This window comes from Lissotriton helveticus, chromosome 11, assembly GCF_964261635.1.
Source record: "Lissotriton helveticus chromosome 11, aLisHel1.1, whole genome shotgun sequence".
Taxonomy (NCBI): Eukaryota; Metazoa; Chordata; class Amphibia; order Caudata; family Salamandridae; genus Lissotriton; species Lissotriton helveticus.
In genome coordinates this window covers 976,953,390-976,976,227 of record NC_136072.1, presented here as the reverse complement: position 1 = coordinate 976,976,227, position 22,838 = coordinate 976,953,390, and the positions used below count along the sequence as shown (strand labels likewise).

Sequence of the window (22,838 nt, the reverse complement as noted above, 5' to 3'; positions counted from 1 at the left end):
CTTAAAACACCACCTGTAGTAACATGGAGTGAAGTGGTCACCCTACCTAATAAATACTGATGTCGCTGGGTGTGGTTTTTACTAGGTGTGGCATTACCTCCCCATTCTTCCCCCACCTCAGTTCTGAGGTTTTCCAAGTTGAAATTTGTGGTATTGTTGCAATACTTGTATTTCCCATTCAGGCACAAACTCTCTGTTTCTGCTGAGAAAAGAATACCACTGCTATTTTGTGTGTGTAGGAATATGGAATCTTTGTTTGACTCAGCAAACAATATCCACTCTCGGACCATCCCCAGACATTTTAGCAGTCGACCATTACATGTTAAACTATTCTCCTAATAGCTTAGTCATGGTGCCTTCTCTGGACTTTTCTTGCTCTCTCAGCATGGTCTCTTGCGATAAATTTGGAATAATGGCTTTCTTTATCCATCCCTCATTGCAGCCTCTCCCCTCATTCACCTCTAATGTCATCTTCTCTTTCTTTCTGTACCTAGCCACCCACACTGTAGATTCTCTTCCAAATCACTGAAGTTGTAGGAACAACCATGACTGGGAATGCCAGTTATACCTTTTGCTAGTTAAAAGGCAGTGGCAGCTTCAGAATCTTCAACAGGACTTGTGCTTCTCCAGTGTCTAGAGATCTCACATGGGAATGTGCATGCTATTCAACCAATCAGTCCTTGCACTTTGGCTCTCAGCATGGGTGCACATAGATAACCGAAATAAGCTTATGAACTTTCATGGATTAACTACATTTGTCCTCATTTATATATCCCATTCATACTCTCTCTTACACACCACATATAAGAAAGGGACCTGAAACGGCACAAACTGGATCCAGTGATAAGAATCATATTAGGCATACTCTGTATGGACCTTGGTTAAATGCATGAAGTAATGGCTAAGACGTGGATCAATCAATTGATTTAATGACTGAATGGGTAAGTTATTAATTGGTGTATTGAGTAACTGCCTGACTGATCGTTTCATACGTGAAACGTGTTATTGCTGCCTTGCTAACTTTGGAAATGGGTGAGGGGAAGAATCCTGCCTATTGTACATCGAAAGAGGGAGAGGAACATTATTCCAAATTCTAGCCATATCCACAAACCCGTTCACCACACTTAAATATTCCCAAGACCTAGAATAAGGAAGAGGGCTTAAAGATTGAAGGGCTGCTAAGGATTTTAATAAAAGTAACAATAATCCTAGGGTAAGGCTGCAAAGTCTCGAGCTAGCAGGCATGAAAGGCTTAGTATTAAAAAAATTGTGATTACCTAAATTGTGAATGGAAATAGGGAATCGCTATTTGTAAAACCCTAATGCACATGTAAGAATCATTTCCTAAATGCGAACTGTGAATTTAGTTAACAGTAATTACCATCAACTTCAAGCTGATGGTAACCTTGTACAAATTTTGAAAATACATTTTTCAAAGTGCCATGTTGCGCACATGTGCCCCTAGGGCATGTATGCACTTTACATGGCCACAATTTAAATTTTGGTAGTGCTTCAGGGGGCCTTAGGCCCCCGGACACCCATGGCTTTGCATTCGCTAAATTGCTGGTACCAATTAGGTAATCGCAAATTAGCTAATGCACCATTTGGACCTATGGGCCTTTCGGCACACGGGTGAAAATTGAGTCATATTATCTAATGGCGTTTTGCTATTTACCGAATCGCTATTAGGTATCTCTTGATAAATCTGACCCTAAATCTTCCCGTGCCTAACAAAATGAATGTGTCTGTCTGTAATGCAATTTATTTATTTATTTATTTAGGGCATCTTATATAGCGCACAGATACCCTAACGGGGTGTCCCGGCGCTCCTGTGAGTACTAAAGCTATGTCTGACTCAGATGGAGCTTAACAGAAGAGAAAAGTTTTTAAAGCTCTCCGGAAGGGGAGTTCTTCCTGTATGGACCGAATGGGCAAGGGAAGCTTGTTCCAGTGGGTGGAGGCACAGACTTGGAATGTTTTTCCCCCGAACGTACTTTTTTGAATCTGGGGGTGGAGAGAAGGTGTTTAGAACTGGAACGAAGAAGTCTGGTGTTGCTGTAGGAAGGGAGGCAGGAGGAGAGGTATGCAGAACCCTTTCCCCTGACTGCTCGGTGGGCCAAAGTGAGCGCTTTAAATTCCGCCCTTTTATGGACGGGAAGCCAATCAAACTTTAGCCTGTGAGGTGTGATATGTTCACGAAGGGGGAGGCCGCAGACCAGACGGACAGCAGCATTCTGGACTGTCTGGAGACGCCGGTGAAGACCCAGGGATATATCTAGGTACACGCCATTGGCATAGTCCAGATGGGAGGTGATCAATGCCTGAACAATTGTTTTCCTGGTATGACTCGGAAGAAAATTGATGAACTTTTTCACCATCCTTGGCAATTGGTGCTCATGCAAAGCGCTCTGATACCTTTGTGGTCGAGTTTGCGTCATATAAAACTCAAAAATAAAAAAAGTGAAACAGTGGGCATATTTCTCGAGTGATGCGTTCTGTCAGTAGAAGTCACACCCAAAATCGATGATTTATAAAAGAAAAGACCACGGTGTGAGCTTTGTACCGTTCCGGACTCAGAGACAACCGCTGACCTTGACTATGGCCAGTGTGCCTGTTTTTTTTTTTTTTTTTTTTTAAACCTTTATTGAAAGACACGTATAAGTACAAGCGCTGGCCTACAACCACAGGGGCCGGCCGCAAAGTCAGGAGAATCAAAATAACAAAGCAATGTATACGATAGGGTAAATACAGGATGGATGCAAATAAAGTCGTTACATCGCCAGCGCCAGGATAAAGGAGGTTTCATTTTACATTATATAAAGGAGGCAGCAACCATATCTACCAGCGCGTCATGCAACATATACAGAAAAGAAGGGGGGGGGGCGGGAGGGAAATAGCCCCCCACGCAAGCAGACGACCACAGTAGGGCAAAGCCCAAAGACCTCACACGCCCATACCAGGTGCAGAATAGAGGAAGAATACCAGCAAACAAATAAAGTGGACGCCACACGTACAGCCCACCCGCCCCGAAAAAGGAGAAAGTGCAGACGCTAGCGAAACAGAGGAGTAAACACCAAGGGACATAGCCCACCCCCTGGAAAAGGCAAAAAAGGGGCCATAGAATAAAACAAACTAAAATAACAAACACCCCCCCCACCCTACATCACTGTAATGGCTACGGCCTACCCCACTAAACAGCGTGCCTGTCGCCCAGAGTCACACGAAATATAGAAAAAGAGAAAGGGAATTATAACGAAGAAAGAGAGGGGAATAAGAAAAGGAAGGAGAGGAAAAGGAAGAAAGAGAGAGGAGAGGAGCCAGCGACCGAGACATAAAACACTACCCCCCCGCAACAATAATGCACTAATCGAGGTCGAAAAGGAGAGTCAAGAAAAGCCTACACCAGGATGTAAACAGGAACCATCCAGAATAACGAGGCCCGGAGATGCCATGTAAAAAGGGTCCCACAGACATCCGGGCACGATCACCCCTGTCCACTTTTATGAAGAGTCGAGCTTCCCAACCCCGCCACAGCCAAAAAACAGCAGAACACAGTGGGTCCATACCAGTCAGGAAAAGCCGGTGGGATCTCCGCAAAACAACGTCCCGGCAAACTAGAAGCAACCAGGAGAACTAGGCAACAGTCAGAATGCAAAAGTTCCTCAAAGATCCACGTGGTCAAGCACAGTATCTGGGCCGTCCAGCACGAAGCAAAGAAAAAAGGATGTAGAAAGCACTGCAGCATCGGCACCGGGTCCGCTAGATCCCATAGAATCGAGCACCCAGCCGGAGATCCCAGCACAGCCGCCGGCGAAGTTTCAGGCAGTACAATTCGGGGAGACGACACTTCGTCACAAAATGGCGGAGCCACCATGGCAGCTATCCGCAACTCCAAGGCTCGACATTTCAAGGACAGGTCGATCCGCAGAGCAGACAGGGCAAACCAGATAGCACTCCGAGTAGGGGCCGCCCAAACCAAACGAGGGCTGGAGAAAGCAAATGCGGCAACCTCCCTGTCTCTAGGAGAAAGACACCCCGAGGGGCCATCCGCCATCTTAAGTACAGCACCCTCCGCCATCGCCGCAGGTTCTTCCAAGTCCATCAGGAGCACCGGCGGCCCCAGGGCTCACCGCCAAACCGCGGCGGATGGCGCTCTGCGGAGAAAGGAGAGTCACCAGAAGAACGGGCGTGCTCCCCACAGCACTCGGGGGAAGCCCAGCACCGGATCCCGGGCGGGACTAACAACAGGAGTGGGTTTCTCACTTGAGGGGTGCCGGACAGCGCGGCTTCTCTTCTTCGGGCCGGTAGGCGAACGGACATGCGGGGTGGCCCACCAGCGGGGGCGGGTCTGCCCCGGGGGTCCCGGCCCGCGGCTCTCAGGCTCCCACCATCGGGTCTCTCCACCGGTTCCGGACCGCCGGCACTCCGATCATCTCCGGGCAGGCACAGCACTCGAGGCCCCGGCGTCAGGGCCGGGAAGGCCAACAAAGTGACCAGGGCAGAACGCCGGAATCACTGCACGCCAGAGCCCCGGAAAAGGATGGTAAGTGACGGCTCTTCCTCAGTGACCAAATTCGGAACACCCCGAGCAGGATAAAATACAGGATAAGTGGCGGGGAGGAAGAGATCACGGAGCGAGGCGGTTATGCGACCGTTCCGATCGCCATCTTGGCTCCTCCCCCCAGTGTGCCTGTTTTTAAGTGAAAGGAGGTGTACAGATGGGAATGTGTTCAATTAGCTAATGATGTAAATACATATTAAATACATAGGTGCATATTTACAACCCCCTTGCAACACTTTTAAGCCACCATTGAGTCACTTTTCTGACGCATGGGAGATGTAAACAATGCGCCACCTTGTGACACATTTACAACCTGACGCATTCAGGGAGATGTGTCATGTTGTAAAGCCCTGCGCCATATTATACCTGCATCAGGTATAATGTATGCAGGGTGGGCGTTCCAACGCAAGAAAGCCTCATAAAAGTGAGGCAGTAAAATCTACAAGATTTCACTGCACCACTTCTACGAAGCGACTGCATCAAAACATTACGCCTGCTTGAAGCAGGCGTAAGGAGTCACACAACACAAAAGGTACAGGCCTTCCTGAGAATTGCTGGAGCTACGTCGTGCTTGTGACACAACTCCAGCAATGTGTTACCTTTGCGCCAACAGATGTGTGACACATCTGTCAATCCTTGGACCACAGTGTAAATGTGACGCATCCATGGCGGCGCAAGGAAACTGACGCATCGCTGTATTAACGCAGAGATGTGTCAGTTTCTTGTAAATCTGCCCCATAGTTTTTGTTTTGTTTGTATGTGTGTGATGTTTTTGTGTATATGCGTGTGTGTGCACGCGCCTACGAGGGTGGAGGGATGACGGGTAATATATGGTGATTTTCGCCATGGCCAGGAAAACTCTAGGATTGGCTTGCGCAATTATTTCTTACCTGAGTCCAAGGTATCTGTCTTCATGATTGACAGTCGTACATAAAATGATTATAACATTATTTCAGTAGAGTTTACGATCTAACAAAGTGATAATAGCTACTAATGAAAGTTGGTATATTTTAAAATGGCGTTTCATCAAAATGTTAGATTGTTCTCATTAGGTCGGCCTTTTAGAACTGCCAAAATTTGCAGATGAATTTCTAATTTTCGGATGACAAATGAGGGCACAGTTCCTGCCTTTTACCGCTGTTCTGTAGATCTCCCTCTGATGTACTCTGTCTTGTGCTCCCAGTTAAACGCTGAGCTTCCGAAAGAGAACGTCTCTCTCACACCTCCGCAGACATCCGAAACCAGAGCAAAATTCACCAAGTACTAATGCTGTACATGTAGTGATGTGAGAAAGTGATGCGCGTGTCTGCCAGAGCTCAGTGATTGTGCTAATGTAACCCCTTCTCATGTAAAATTGTGTTTTAATTAAAAAAAGCTGAATTGACGGAACCTAAAAAAAAAAATTAATTAAGATGATGTTTGCTGACTTCTCAATCGGTTAGCTCCATTATTTGAGCAACACGCATCAAATTGAATTACCCTTTGCAGAGGCTTGCTAAGCTCATTCACTCCACTTTTATATGCACAAGAAAGGTCGAACGTTAGCATAAAATAGAATAAATACTTGAAAATGAACTGTGGGTTTGGGTAGGGTGACACGATGACTCCACATCAATGATACGCCGTTGTGCTATTCCTGGACTTTGCTTTTACATATCAATGCATTCTGGGAGTTGTAGGCCTGGCTCACTCGAATTGAACCCACTAGACCAACACACCTGTAAACAATGATATGTAAAGATAGAGCCGAGGAATGGAAAAGTGGCGTCCCAGTCAAATTGGTGTCATTTGATTACCTTAGTTCTAGTCTCTGACATTTAAAGCAGCCGTGTTATGCAGGTCCATATACGATTAACTGCTCCAATCCAGGATTTTTGTTTGCATTCTGAAGTTCATAATCCTCATTTTATTAAGGCGAAACGAAAAAGCAAACACCCCTGAGTGCACAAAAGAAATCTGAATTGCTCTTTTTTTTTTAATTTGGCAAGATTCTGGCACCATGATTTAGAGAGAGCTGATCAGTAATATGATTTAGTGCCAATTTGTGTCAAAAATGATATGTGAAGCAGTTCAAAGGCAGCTCTGGAAACATTGTTCAAATTAGTAGCTCACTGCAGGAGACTGTGACTAGAATGGGCGGGGGGGAGGGGGGAGGGGGGATAGAGAGGGGAGTAGGGACATTGTTGGGTGGTACCGGGACATTCTGTACTAAAAGTAGACATCCAGTTTGCAGCCCGCCAGAAAAATGCCATCTGGCCCTGGTTTGCACGCATGCTAAAATTATTTTGGCTGGTAATTTATTGAAGACAGAAAAAGTCTTGGATTTTGAGCCAATAACATTTTGCATGTATTTTTAGGTACTTAATGTCAATTTTAAAATTGAAAAAAAACGACAAGTCCCAGAATGCAATAGTCTATTTTCTGCAAAGGCAAGACAAATGGTAGTTGTTACACTAAACCAGGGCTACTTGGTTGCTATCAGACAACTCTGAATTGAAAGAATAGAATCTAAAATGACCCCATGACTTAACTGTTTAATGTTTCTTAGAATATAGTTTCTTAATCTTGTCGAAGCGCTCCAGCATTAATGGCACAGTACTAAAATGGTTCACCTCCTTCCTTCAACACCGCTCGCAACAAATTTAAATCAACTACTGTCTCTCGAAGCCAACAACAGTCTGTTTCCGTTTCATAAGTCTTTATTTCGGTACAGTTTACCATAAAAGACATCCCAAAGTAAAACACACAGAATAACATTAAAACCAACATAATGCATGAATCACATAATACACAGTACATTACAATACATCACTGGCTGTTCAATAATAAAAATATTAATAGTATTAATAATAAAACAATAGACTATCAGACTAGCTAGTACTGTACATATGTTTAACTCTAATTAGCCAGGACCAGCCTAGAAATGTAGCTACTGATATGGCCACCGGGAGAGATGTTACCATCCCTAACAACCTTAAGGCCTCATCTGCCCCTCTGGTCTTAAGCTTCTGGCAAATCGGTTTTAGCCATTTTTTCCGTGGGCCAACATATGCAGGGCATACAAAGAAGAAATGACCGAAAGTTTCCTTCTGGTCTTGACACCATGGGCATGAATCCCCACCCCCCCCCCTCCATTTGTGTGTAAACGACCTCAAGGGTAGCGTTCCTACTCTAAATTGATGGAAGAGTTTCCTATCAATGCTCTTTCGTATGGCATCCCAGTAATTCTCCATGCTTGTATCCACTTTATGGCTCAGAAATGTACCAGAGAGGGTTAATGAGCTATGTTCCATAATCAGTCTATTTCTATATGCGGCCAAAAACTGATCTTAGATATCCTTTTTTCCCGGGAACACGCTGGTCCTGGGATCGGACCATAGCTGAATAAGGCCCATATCTGACAGGGTAGATTTGACCGCTTTGAACCAAGGAATATTTCCACTACCCACTATTCACCAACAACAGTCACACTTGGGGTCCCGCAAGGTTCGATCCTTTCACCGGCCCTCTTCAATCCCTTCATGGAACCCCTCACAATCATATTGAAAAAAGCTGGAGTGAATTACCACCTTTACGCTGATGACACCCAGATCTATTTCAAAATCAAATCACCCAGGGACATCCGACACCTCAATGTCACTCTAACTGAGATCCAAACTTGGTTCAACGCTAACCACTTAAAGCTCCACCCAGATAAAACGGAACTAATCCTATTCTCTCCAAAAAGCAACCACCAACCAATCCAAGAGTGGCTCAAGAATCTGGTTGCCCTAAACTGTCCTCTCATCCTATCAGACTCAGTTAAGTCTCTAGGCATCACCCTTGACAAGCTCTTATCAATAGAGGTCTACATCAAAAACTCTGCAAAAGGTGCGCTTTTCTCACTAAAACACCTCAAGAAATGGAAACCTTTTCTTCCCCATGATGACCTCAAGACAGTAGTTCAATTCCTAGTTCTCTCTAAAATCGACTACAGGAACGGCATCCTAACAGGAACTCCAAAATCTCACCTAGCCCCACTGAGGGCAGTGCTGAACATGGTCATTCGACTCATATCTGGAGTAAAAAGATTTTAACACATCACTCCAGCACTCAACTGCCTCAACTGGCTTCCTATGGAAGGGAGGTGTATTTACAAGCTGGCCTGCATCACACACAAACCACCCAGTACCAATCGTTTTCTGGCAACGCTCCCAGGATGTGGAACGCTCTCCCTAGAGTATTCAGATGCAACCCCTCCTCCTCCTGTTTCAAAAAGGACCTGAAACTCCATCTCCTTAACAAATACTTTCCTGACCAACGTCAACTAACCTAGACTTCAATATCCGAGTTGACTCCTCTCTCTCTTGACATTCAAGGATAGTTGGTGACCGGACTGTGTTAGCCACCTTTGTTTGTTTTCTCTCCCTCCCCTGCACTGTTTACCTATTTTCATGTTGTATTTTGTTTTATCTCTGTTTTGCTTCCTTACTGCCTTCCTACTATGTAATGCAATTTACTTCTGTTTTTACAGTGTGTATGTAAAGCTCTCTGATACCTACGGGTCAAGCTAGCGCTATATAAAACTTTAAAAATAAAATTAAAAATTAACTATGTCTATCGTAAATTCAGCTCTCCGACAAAGTACACAAGGGGTATTGTACCCCTACCTTCCTGTGAAAGATATTGTATGTCACCATGAGTTCTATTACTCTAAATTTTCATGACCCTTTGAGATAATGGTGTTCTAAAGTGATGTGCAATATCACTTTAAATAAGCAGTTAAGTATATTGTATTGTATCCCATATAATGACTGGCTAACATATTTGTAATTGGAAGTGGCACGGTAGCAGAAAAGCTCCTGCAGTGAGCAGTCTCTGCCTGCAGTATGGTCTGTTTTCCGCTGCCCAGCCCTGCTGAGGCTACTGGGGAGCAGTACATATTCCTTAGCAAGAGACACCCTCCCTCCTTCCCGGGATAGCCTACCATTGGCCTTGGCTTTGTGTTTGAAGTCTTTGTCCACTCAGGGCAATTCCCCACTGTTGATTGTATAGATCTCCATCTTTTGTGGGGCTGGGTTCAGAGCCTGGGTAAGGATCTCGAGGCAGGATGGCAAGCAAACTTTATCTTCCCTTAAAGTTGAGTGGGAAGAAAGGCAGCATTGCTGTGGGTCAAATCAGTTCTGCTAGTCTGTCTCCTGTTTCCACTGGCAGCTGAAAAGCCTGTGGGAGTACGATAAACAGACATTGCACCCAGTGGCGGACACCGCATGCTTAACGTTCAGGGTAGGCGGGGTGGGGTTAGTGGGGGTAGAGGGTGGGGTGAGGAATTGAGGATAGAAATTATATATTTTTTAAAACATATGTCTCGCTGCCCCAAAGCTGATGGCGGCCTCAGTGCTCCCCGCAGTCTCTGGGAAGGCACAGGCTCCCCTCCCAATCCAGATGCTGCTCTCTATTGTATTGTATTGTATTGTAATTGCATTTATATAGTGCTTACTACCCCTGATGAGGTGTCAAAGCGCTTTTTCAGCGAGTAGCACACTACTCCGGGACCCATAGAGGATTAGTGTTGAATTAGTATAGTGAAACATGCAAGTACATTTTAAGTGGTGGATAGGTTAGTCAGTTAATTGGATTTGGAATGATAGCAGAGGGATAGAGGAGGACAAAGGTTTGTATTTATATAGCGCTTGTTGATGCACGCTATTCAGGAAGCCTATAAAGGATTAGTGGTGAATTAATATGGTGAAATATGAAGTAATTTGAGTGGTGGATATTAGTCAGTTACTTGGAGTGAGAAGAATAGCAGAGGGATAAAAGGGGAAGAAAGATTTGCATTCATATAGCACTTGTTACCCCTGATGGGTGTTGAATCGCTTTTCTGGTGAGGAGCACGCCACTCCGGAACCCATAAAGGATTATTGTTGAAAATTAGTATAGTAAAATAAATATGAAGTAATTTGAGTAGTGGATATGTTATTCAGTTATTTGGGTAGTATATTAGTATAGTTTAATATGGAATTTGAGAAGTGAACATGTTAGTCTGTTAATTTCGATTGAAAAGGATAGGGGAGGGATAAAAGAGTGAAAGTTTTTTTTTTTTAAGTCTTAGCAATAGGAGGAGGCTTTTGGATGAGTAAAAAGGAGTTTTGGAGGGACTCAGAGGAAAGAGTTTAGAAAGGTTTGTTTTAGGGGATCGGTATAGTAAAAGATGTGTCAAATGATGCAAGGATGGGTAGAGTAGGAGAGAGTCTAGAAAGGCTTATTTTGGCAATCATAGTAGTGGTTTGGACCCAATGAGAGAGTGGATGTAGAGGATATATTGATAGATATATAGGATGAGAGATAGGGTAGTGTATTGGAAGGAGTAGTAGAAGAAGTTTGAGATGAGTCAGAAGGTTGGGCTAGAAGATATATTGAGCGAAGTATAGGCTGAGAAAAAGGGTAGTGCATTGGAAATGCTAAATTAGAAGAAAGTGATAAATATATATATCCATAATTACATTGAAAGTATATAGATACATAAAGGAGGTAAGTATATGTAGATTAAAGATATTGATAGAGGCACAGGATGAGAAATAGGGTAGTGCATTGGATATGCTTTTTCAGGAGAACGTAACAGACACACAGATCCAAGTACATGGAAGGTACATAGATGCACAATGGAAGTATGTACATGTAGACCAAAGATTATTTTTATTTATTTATCATTATTATTTTTTCTCACAACAACATAATTATTTTACATGTTTATACAAAGTAATACACAAAGATAGGTACATATCTATAGTGGGGAAAAAATGCTAGTATACAGAGGGATATGCTGTAAATTTCTGTTTGCTTATGGTGCTTATGTGGGAAAGAGCCAAATCTTGAGTAGTTTTCTGAAGATAAGGTGGTTGTCGATGGACCTTATATTGGGGTGTAAAGAGTTCCATAGTTTGGCTGCTTGAACAGAGAAGGATGTGCCACCCATGTTTTTTTTTCTTGTATGGTGGGATTTTGAGGCGAGATGCTCCTTTAGAGAGGAGGTTCCTTTGTTGAATGTGTTTGTTGATTTTATTCCTGATGAAGAGCGGGCCCATTCCATGTATTGCTTTTGTTTGTGATACAAAGCAGCTTAAACGTGGATCTTCTGGCAACCGGTAACCAATGCAGGGCTTTCAAGGCAGGGGAGATGTGGTCTCGTGGTTTGATATGCAAGAGTAGTCTGGCAGCCGAGTTCTGAATCCGTTGTAGTCTTTTCATGGTTGTTAAAGGAGATCCGTGGTAGAGGCAATTGGCGTAATCAAGTTTGGACAGAACAAGGGAGATAGTAGCTCGGACCTTGTGTGGAAATCCCAAATGAGGGAAAATTCGTTGAAGCTTTTTTATAGTAGCAAAACTTGATCTTGCTAGTTTATCCACTTGGGCATTCATCGACAGCTTGGAGTCCATGGTCATTCCGAGGTTTCTTACTTCCTTCGATACTTTAGGCAGTGATCCCAGTTCATCAGGCCATGCGGCAAGCGGGTTGTAATGTTTCCAATCGCCACACGTGAGTATTTCAGTTTTTGAAGCATTCAATTTGAGATGGCTCTAGGTCATCCACTGATCCACGGCTCTGAGACAGCTGAAAATTAGTGATTTTCCAATGTCTTTGGGGCATTCCAGTTGAAGGAGTAGTTGCGTGTCATCTGCATAGTTATAGCACATGAGGTGAAATGTATTGATCAGTACTGGTAATGACTTCATGTAGATGTTGAAAAGCATGGGCGAGATGATAGAACCATGAGGGACCCCTGCTTTTGTGGAGTATGGTTTGGACGAGAAAGGTGTGTCTGCCGTTAAGACACTGCCTGGGAGCCTGTAGCTTTTTTCCAACCCAGCTATGAACACACAGGGATTGGAGAAATAGAAGTGTGCATGTCTATTTGGCTGCCTGTAGACGGCCGGCCAACCGTACATGCACACTTCTAAGTGCCCACCACTCCTGCCTGTCATTGCCAGGCCCGCTCACATGCATGCACCATCAGCCAGAGCCCATCACAGAAAAATGTACTATTATTGTTTTAATATAATTTTATGGTTTTTGTCACTGACTCGCATCAGTGTGGCAACACTTCTCCACCATTAGAGATGAGCAGCCCCTGAATGCACCTCTCAAATGCAATTATGATTGTTTACGAAGCTCCCTTCTCCTGCAGGAGTGGCCACAGACTAGTGAAGGTGTAGAGCCTCCGAAACTGAATGATAGGGGTGATTTGGTGCTTAGCCCCTTGCCTCCTCGTTAGGTGGGATTGGCATTTGGAAGTAGGTGGGAGGCAGGGTCATAAAAACCTTACATGGAGGGAAGAAATGATCTGCCTGCAGCAGAAGAATGGTGAGACTCCTTCATCGCCCTGTTGAGGTGAGGGGAGAGTGGGGGGTCATAGAACACAGTGAGCAGAAGCGATTATGAGGAAATTCCAAGATTAATTTCTCACTTGTAATAAATAATTACAAGCGAGTAGTGTGGTTATGTTTTCTGATGTCACAATAAACCTGCAATCAAAAAACAAGCTTCGGGCTCTCCTGATATTACACTTTCGTATTTATATACATTTAATTACTTGATTATGCATCAAGCATTAACACACTCAAAGTTCTTGTCACCTTTTAATTGCGTTCCCTCCAAACAAATGTCTCACCTAACCGAATGTTTGCAGAAAACAGATCAAGGAAAGCAACTACCTTTGCCTCTAGCTGTAATAACCTTGGCTCTCTTTCTTCTTTCTGACAGTCGGTAGGAAGCAGTTTATGAAGTTTGATTGGGCCACTAATGCTGCAAACGTGCTTGGCTGCGACTGTGAGGAGCTGTCGACGGCCGTCTTTAAACACCATTTGAAGCAGATAATCGAGCAAGTCACATCTGGAGTTAAGCGACTGAGCCAAGATGACGAGAGGAATGCAGGTAGGAAAAAACAACCCTTCCTTCCTTGGCCTCTCGGCTCAAAATGCTAATATGGGTGCAACTCAATATGTGGTGAGAATATGGTTGTCTGTGAAGTACGTACTTCTCAGTCAGATACATTTTCTTTACGTACAACACAATTCAGATTGTTTTAGCCAGGCCTATGCATGTCAGTCTTAATAGTTCTAGCTTACACATCAAGACATCCCTGTTGGCATCTAGCATACATTAAGAGATATTCTACGGTTGAAACTGAGGTGTAATGAGGCAATATTGAACAGATGCACTTAAATGTCATCAGGTAACCCAGAAGCATCCCCAAAGATGCACCATTGTGCAGCCATTGTCATTGCTCACTGAAGACTGTCATTCCCCTTCCCTCAGTTTTGCACCTGACATTTGAGTTCCAGGGTTTCAGGTGCCTCTGCGTGTGTGCAGGTGACGTTCAAGGATGAGCTTTTGCCAGCTTTGACATCTGCCACTGAGCGGACTCTTCCTGTATGTCAAAGCGCTCTCTGGTGGGCGGTAGCCTAGCAACCAGCTCAAGTATCAGTCTGAAAGGAACACGAGATGCCCACAATGATTTAAGGACTCCAGAAACGAGGACACATGGCATTCTGAGATATGAAGTTGTTTGAGATAGTATTAGCATTTGTAGGAGTTCAGTTCAAATTACATAAACCCATGTCTTTATTATCTCATATAAATTTATAACAGGTGGCAATGTAGGACCGTATTGCACGTTACCTATTATGTATGTTTTGTGCTCAAAAAGGTGTTATCTTCAAGTGCGCAGCTAACAATGGCCAGTTGTTGAAGGTAAAATGTTAAGGTTTATTTTTCATGAATAAAATGTGGCTAACAAAATTAATAAGGCAAAAGGCCGGTGGATTTCTGCGATTTATGTTAACGCAATTTTGTAGCTGCAGTCCTTTCAACATAATTATAGATGTACAACATTTGTCAAATATTTTGTCACGTAATTTGCAGATTTCACAAACAATGTTGCCAGAGAGTGTTCCAAATTCTTTTTTTACCTCTTAATTCAGATAAACTTGTCAAATAATTTAATAATGCTAGTGGCACTCACAATGCTAAAGTTCTGAACAGTGGTTTGGGACCTGCCACTATGATGATGAAACCCATATTCCACGGGGAAGCCTGTCAAATATACGTTTTTTATGCTGCTACATTTTGTGTAATAAAATTGTCCAAACATGTTATATACCCATATAAACACACACATAACTGCATTCAGTGGAGTGAAAGTAACTGTGGTCCTTTAACACATGTTATTTGGACAAAGTGAACTAATAAAAACATTTACTACTACAGTGATTGAATATTTGTACTACCTTTCCCCAGCATTGGCAAAACTGTGTATATTTGTGATACAGTGCATGCAAATTGTATTTGTGAATGTCTTTCTTTACAATTGTTAGCACATTAAAGCCTGATCTATTGTTTTTGTCAGTGCTTGTTAGCAACAACTTGTTTTAGGAAATGATGTGTTAATTACCTGAATAGTTGATTGCCAACTTGGCCTCCTGCCAAAAATAATACATACACCAGTGGTGGCCAGCATTGCTCGAGGGTGGTGAGGCAGGTGCGGGCGCGGGATGGGGTCTGGTGGGTGCAAGTGGGGGGGGCTCAAGGTGAAAAATAAATAGACACTTACCTTGCCGCCGGTTCCCGCGTCTCAGTTTCAGCTCTCCTCCATCATGCTCCAGGAACAGGAAGCACAGCTAAGCTCCCCTGACCACTCACAAGGCTGCAATGCAGCATTGTGATTGGTAAGAAGCCAGGCTCCCCTGACCAATCACAATGCTGCGATGCAGCATTGTGACTGACAATCATCCAGGCTCCCCTGGCCAATCACAACGCTGCAATGCACAGCCAGGGAATGGGGGCATGGGCATGTCCTCCACACAGGCTGTAATGCAGCCTGCATGGAGAACAGGGAAAGTGCACCTGACTGTTTGGCCAGCCCTATGTGCACTTAGGAGTGGGCAAACCACTCCTCCCCTGCCCTGCTCTGAGAATGGAGCTGCCACGCCCGCCCGCAAAGCAGCATGGAAACATAAAATGATAATAACTAATTTCCTTCAATTGCACTGCTTAAAAGCAGTGGGGAACGCTCCTCCGCCATAGCCGAGGAGCCGCCACTGACATACACACTCCACCAAATCTGCTTGCCCTAGATTCAATTGAAACAAAGCTCACATACAACAGGTTGAGTCTAAACTGCTTTCAACCATATTTGTATTTCCTACCAGCTACATAGTAACTTCTTTATTCAGATGGGGGACTAAGCAATCACAATTGCAACACACGGTTTGAATTATCTGATTACCAGATCGTTGGTACACATCTGCAAGGGCAAGGATGGATACTTATGTGGCACTCAAGAAAATGTTCTCATTGGAGGTGGGGTTAGGAATGCATCGCAGATGTCCCATGACCCCAAAGACCAACAGCATTGATCATACCCCAAATTTACTCTGTTTGTTAAAAACCAGGCAACATCCACAATGTACTGGTTGCTGCAACCTAGCAGGTTAGCTGGTATTGCCTCCACCTCTTCAGCCACAAGTCCCATTTGTGAAAAATGAACCCGCTATCGGGGGTTAAAATGCCCAAGTTGGTGCACTAACGGCACAGCAACCTCACGCAACATGACGCAACGTGTCGGTGAGGTGCGTGAGTCCTGTGCCATTGTGATTCACTGTACATTGTGGAAAATAAGGGACAATCTCCCCTAAGGATCCTGGCCCCCACTTGTTGTCCTGTCAACACACAAATACACCGCAAACTGCTCAGACACAACGTCGGATTCAAATCAACCACAAATTAATATGGATTTCTTAATATTTGCACCCTATGATTTTTTAGTTCGGTGAAGGTGTTTACCCATCACTACTGCTACACCATGTTTTAACCATCTTGGTATTGGATCTCCAGTTTGTATCCACCATGAGTCCGGTTTAGCGTGTCCACATATCTTAAATGTGAGAGATTGTCTCTCTTATAAAAATGGGAACCCCCCACAGCATAATAGATAGTGTGGAGCAGATACCCCATGACTCCCCTAACACAAATAATCATCCACATAATTACTCCACACCTAACAAACAGATAACATTGGGCTTAGGCAAACTGATGCTACCAGGGGACTTAGCTGCTACTACCTCAGACTATCAATAGATGAATGGTTGCCCCCCCCCCATCAACTCCCATACCCTAAATCATTAATATGCACATCCTCCTGGCATAAAATTATTTGATGAAGTTTTCTATAGCATCCTTTGGTGATATTGAGAATGTGGGAGGCAGCAGTAGGAGAAAGAAACAACTGTAGATAAAGTGACATGATAATCTCACAACATCACCATGCAACATGGAGCAGGGGTGCTTGATTGCTCATCCCCTTACCCCACCCACACAAAATTCAGCTAAGTTCAATGCCTGTACACAGTGAATGCATATGTAATCTTGCATAGCAGTCAGAGGGTAGCTAAAGTAATATCACAGACCCTAGAAGCCAGAGGGGAACACATGGTTGATTTTACACATTTCCTTCTAACTTGCCCCTCAATCAGAGTGGAGAAGCTTGGAAAGGGCAAAAAGTAAAAAATACGCTATAAAGTTTTCTGAGCCTTCTTTTTTCCTTTCTGCTGTCCTCATGCTGCCGTCAGGACTACTTGTACTAGGGTAAGAGAGGTAATGCCAGGTGAACTAAAAGGAAAGCCAGGTGTTAGAAGCTGTGACCCTGGGTAATCCATAATTTAAACCTATGCAATTCCTCTATCACGGTTACTCTTGTTTGTTGAATGAGAACAGAAAATTACTAAAAAGATGTTGAGATGATTACATTCTGCTTTTCACCACAAAACGTTCATTTAACGCTTGTTCATGCTACAGCAGAAGGATATGAAATTTATTCTTACAGGTTCTCCAGCATTTACTTTTTTTTACCTTTTTCTGGCTTTTGTAAATACATTTGAATGATTGATTCACAAAAGGCCAGCATTAAATAGAAATTCTGATGGATACTTCTAACCCTATATTCCTCATTTTTAGAATATCCCAGGATCCATACTGGATCAGGAAGATTTGCATCATAGCCCATGCATGCCAGTAGCTCCTCCTCAGAAGCAATGATTGGAATCTCATGAAGGCGCCATCGAAGTACACTGACATCAGTTCTTTTCTTTCCCAGCCTTTGAATAAGAATCCAAGGTAGCTCAATCTATTTTCTCATCGGTTGATGAGTATTCTTTCCTAAAATATTCCAGTGTGCACGGGAACATGTCCCTCCTAACACTACAGGGTTAAAGCCTTGTAGGGATAATTTCCAACACATGTTGGTGACAGACCCTTCCGAGGAATGCCTCTGGTTTCTGGGTTCAGGCCGCAACTTCAATTCAAGAGGGGATTGTGCACTAAAGAACCCAAAAGGCAATCGGTCACAGCAAATTTAAGCTGTATGTCGCAGGAATTTATATAAGGTCTGGTTCTGAAATTGAGGACACAGACTTGTTCCTGGTCTCTGAGCTGGTACCGCAATAGGCCATCGTTATAATCCAAGTCTTTGGATAGGTTCAAATTGAAGAAAAAACACAAAACGTCCAAGAGTGCCTCATCCTAGCTTCACCACTCGCCTTCTGCAAGGATGTCAAAGTGCTCTCCCTATCTTGTTCTTGGTCCCCTATGGAGGAGCCGATTCCGCAACTAGTTCTGATGCACCCCAAATTGCTGGATCCATCAGCAACATCATAACAGATTGAACTTTGGTATCCAACCGGCTCCCTCTTGCATGGCTTTTGGCCCCATGGACCCAAGGAGCCCTCCAGTCGAGTTGCCACCAGTAGGTCCGCCCTCTGCACTGTCTGTGCTTCTTGAACCTCCTTTGAGTTTGGCTCCAGCTTCTAAGCCAACTCTACGACTTGTACGACTTAAGCACCAGCACTATTGATGCTAGTTGAGGGCATGCAACTTATTGTCATCACAGACCCACTTTGAGGGACCCTGCTTTTTTGACACATCACCTTACTCCTGAGAGCCTAATAGTTATCCTCATTTGTTTCCCGACTACCCACCTAGGCAGAAAGTCCCGAAAGAAAGGCTTAAGGAAAGAGGATTTTCACTTCCACTGGGCTCTCTTTTCATTCTGGCAAAGTCAGCTGCTTGCTAAGCAGGTATTCAGATGCCTTATTTGACTCACTGAAATCCTGCCAGCTACCCCAGAGGAATTTCATGCTAATTTGGCACAATACATCATCTGGCTAGGACTGCACACAAACGACTGCTTAGACAGAGTAATTGGCTATTGTGCAGTGCTTCGGCACCACATGTGAACGAGATCATCATGCTTCTCAGGTGATTTTTAGGCATTACTCATAGATGTGCCTTTCAACAAATGTTTCCCTTTCGGTGAATGTAGAGCTACTGCACACTTCCTTGGTCTTTCTACACCCACACAGCAATTTCTACAGTAAAGCTTCCCCTTTTGTGTCCTCATTAGGGGTTTTGTCTACAAGCAGCATCAATGCCCACCTCCAACAAAAGTCACACCATTCCTTTCAGAGTTGAGGTAGTAGATCAAGCAGCCAATGTCCAGGACTCAGGGACAGCGACTTCCCACTCCTAAACCCCTCCTGCAGCAGTCTCTATGCCTCTTTAGTTTCCCTATAATGGCACACAACCACAAAGTTGGACTTGGGATTAAACAATTACTTCAGGGGGGGGGAATATTCGATAGGTGGGTCCTACAGATATTACAATACGTCTATTCCCTGCCTTTCTTTCTGTCTTGCTGCAACTCCAACTCTTATCAGAGCAGCTTTCAGAGGACCATTTGTCTGTTTAGCGACAAGATATTCAGGCTCTTGTTGACAAAAAGTCATAGCCAGGGTCCTGACTTGAGAGATAGGAACTGGCTGTTATTCTCATTATATCCATCTTCTGAAGAAGGGTGAATGCATCCACCCTATTTTAGACCTTCATCCCCTTAACTTCTTCCTGTGGAAAGCCATACTCAAAATGCTCACACTGCCAATATGTTTCTGCTCTTGACCTTGGAAACTGGATGGTGTTGTTTGGATCCACAGGACACCTGTTTCCATACACCCATCCTGCAGGCCCATAGGCACTATCTGCAGTTCAAGGTGAGCTACTAGCATTTTCAGTTTGCCATGCTCCCTTTCACTTTCACCAGTGCCCATCAACTGTTTACCAAGGCAATGTCGATAGTCACCTCCCATCTTCAGGGATCAAGGGTGTCACTCTTCCCATACCTTGACGACTGAGTTTTGAGCCCCCGGCAGTCAGTCGTAGACTACCTCCAGACGATGGCAAACCTCCTTGCATTGCTGGGGTTCACAATCAACCTGAAGACGTTGCAGCTGACTACTACGCAGACACCCTCCCTCTTCAGAGCAATTCTGGATGAGGTGTGCTTTCAGAATATTCCCTCTGGATCAACAAGTCCAGGTCATTTTGACAAAGATCCCAATGTTTCAGCTTCTGCCCTGGGTCTCAGTGAGGGTGTTACTGAGGCTTCTTGGCCTAATAGCAATTCACCGGTTGTGATGTGCTTTTATAAAGGTCTGATCCACATATTTCCCCAAAGTCTTAACCTTAATCTGGACCCTACCTTTCTTATGTGCACCCTGTTTAAACTGTGCACAGCTGTCCCTTGTATCTCCTGACCCTGAAGACAATTCTCTTCATTGCAATCACATCAGCTCGTTGCATGAGTAAGCTTCAAGCTGTTTCAGTACAGCCGTCCTACACCACCTTCTTTCAGGAAAAATTGACACTTCAGACAAGGATAGCCATTCTACTGAAGACTGTGACTCTGTTTCAAATTAGTCAGCCTCTCACACGCCAATGTTCTTTTCTCCACCTCACCCCTTGAAACAAGAGGAGGGACTCCATTGTTTTGCACCACGAAAGAAGGCTGAACAGTTCCATGATTGGCATCAATGACGATCTGTTGTCTGTAAATGTTCTCTGGCATAAAGAAAGGCTAGGCAGTTTAGTGGAGGACAATATCCTGGTAGATAGTCCTCTGCATCAAGATCCTCTACCTGCTGGACAATAAGTACCTGCTCGAGGAATTGAAGTCTCAATCCACTAGCCAAAGCTGCTATTTCTGTGCTGACATGTGGAGTACCTGTCTAGGGTATTTGTCAAGCTGCTACGTGGGTATCAGTGTACACATTCACAAAGCACTACTGCCTTGACAGCCAGGTCTGGCGGAAAGGGCTCTTGGCTGTTCGGTCCTGCAGGACTTGTTAGTCTGAGTCATTCCACAGGCCTCCCACCGGGGAGGTTTTGCTTTAGTATCTATTATAACCGTAAGTAATCTAGTATTAGAAGTATCCACCAGAAGAACAAGTTACTTACTTGGTAATGCTCTTTCAGGTGGCTACTCCCTCTCACTGCAGATCTGCACACTGCCATAAACAATTGGTTTTTACTCTCCGTGTGTGAGTGCGCAGACAATGTTCACAGATGTACTGACATCAATGCTCTTGGGTGGGGTCTTTATGCAGTTCCAGTCATCACTTTTGGTTTGGTGTGGAGCAGAGTTGATGCAGAGCTGCACGATGCCACCTACTGGTACACAGGGGCCATGCTGAAAAATCTTTCAAATCCAGTCTGGCACCTTCGGATTTTCTTTTTCATTTCAAAAGAATTTTATTGTTATAAAGAAGCAAATGAAGATACAGATTATAAGTAAAAGTGATACAATTGATAACAGATGAGTAGCAATCAGAAGCTGACAATCAAAAATGAGTCATAGCAAATATATCGAAATATAGAAGCAGTCTGCCAAAAACAGAAAAAGTAATTAATAATATAAGTTAATATCTTAGGCAGAGTCTACCACCAAAAGTATCACTATCAGTTGGTATAATCAGGGGAAGAGAGGACAGGAAAGAAGAAGGAAGAAAGAATGAAACAGAAAAGGGAAAGAGTGGAAAAAGAGATAGAAGACAGATAAGGAGGAGGAAAAAGAAAGAAAGAGAGAAGGATTCCCAACGAACAAACCCGACAAACACAAGAAACAAGACGTCATTCATCCAGACAAATCGAAGGGATATTGGTCAACCAACCCCTTGGACGACAACTCCATATAGTTATCCAGAGCAGTCCAAACCCCACTTGCAATAGAGGGAGCCAGGTGAGCATGATCAACCGAGGTATGAGCACTTCGTAAAAAGGAAACCCAAGCCCACCAAGTATGATAAGAAACAGAGGAAAAGGATTTCCATTCCATAAGTATGACTTTCACTGCAATAGTCAATAGTAGATCCAACAGCTGTAAATCCAATGGATGCAAGGGTAGAGGGGTTGGAGCAGCTAATGGACCTAATAAAATGAATGGGAAAGAAAGTGGGAACTTAATATTAAAAATGATCATTAGGTGTTTGTGAATGAGGTCCCAAAAGGGTTGAAGGAGGGAGCACTCAAAAAACATATGCGGAAAGTCACCTGCCAATAAACCGCAGCTCCAACATAAGTTATCATCTTTGAGATTGAGCGAATGTAAGCGAACAGGAGTCCAATGAAGAAGGTTGACAGAGAAAAATTTAGATTGCATTAGCGATGGGGCGATTTTATTGAGAAAAGAAAATTTACCAATCAACTGCCAAGTGTCTGAAGAAATATGGTCAGTAAGACCATGCTCAAAATGGTGCAACCATTTTGTTTGAGCAACTGTCTGCGTAGGCAATGAAACAGTTGATAAAAATGTATAGATTTTAGAGGCTACATGACCCGATTTAGTCCAGATATGAAAGAGAGAAACCGTAGGAGAAGTAGGATGAAGACGCACCTTAGCCAGCGCTACTTTGATTTTAAGAAAGGTATAAAAATCTAAGTTAGTTAAAGAATATTGTTGAGCTAAGGAGGAAAAAGGTAGTGGCTCATTGTTAGCGCCATAAAGATGTTTAACAAGCGAGACCCCCTTAGAAGCCCAATAAGATATCAGAGAGGGATCAATATTAATTTTAATTTTAGAATTCCGCCAAATAGACGACCATCTAGATTTGTGAAGTGGAATCGCCACTTTCTTGTCTATTTTCCGAATCGCTGCAAGAGTATCCAGAATAATAGAGCGGGAAAAAGGGATGGACAAGGTAGACGCAGTGCAAAAGGAAGCAGTCGGTAATGGAGAAGCCAACTCCTGTTCTATTAACAACCAGGAAGGAATATGAATAGGGGGAGAAGAAAACCACAGAGCACCTTGAGACGCCAAAAAGGCAGTTTGGTACTTCTCCCAATCAGGAAGATTGCAACCCCCCATGTCATAAGGCTTCCGTAAGAATTTATAGGAAATTCTAGCCCGTTTAT

At 43.8% G+C, this 22,838-nt stretch overlaps 1 protein-coding gene across 1 annotated transcript in view; it reads left to right on the top strand.

The window, feature by feature from the left end:
• The window catches only part of MYO18B (myosin XVIIIB), a 1,710,199-nt gene that overhangs the window by 533,723 nt on the left and 1,153,638 nt on the right, over positions 1–22,838 (top strand). The window contains exon 14 of the mRNA XM_078665559.1: positions 13,305–13,475. Within this exon, the coding sequence (XP_078521685.1) occupies positions 13,305–13,475 (171 nt within the window). The remainder of the gene's footprint in view (positions 1–13,304; positions 13,476–22,838) is intronic.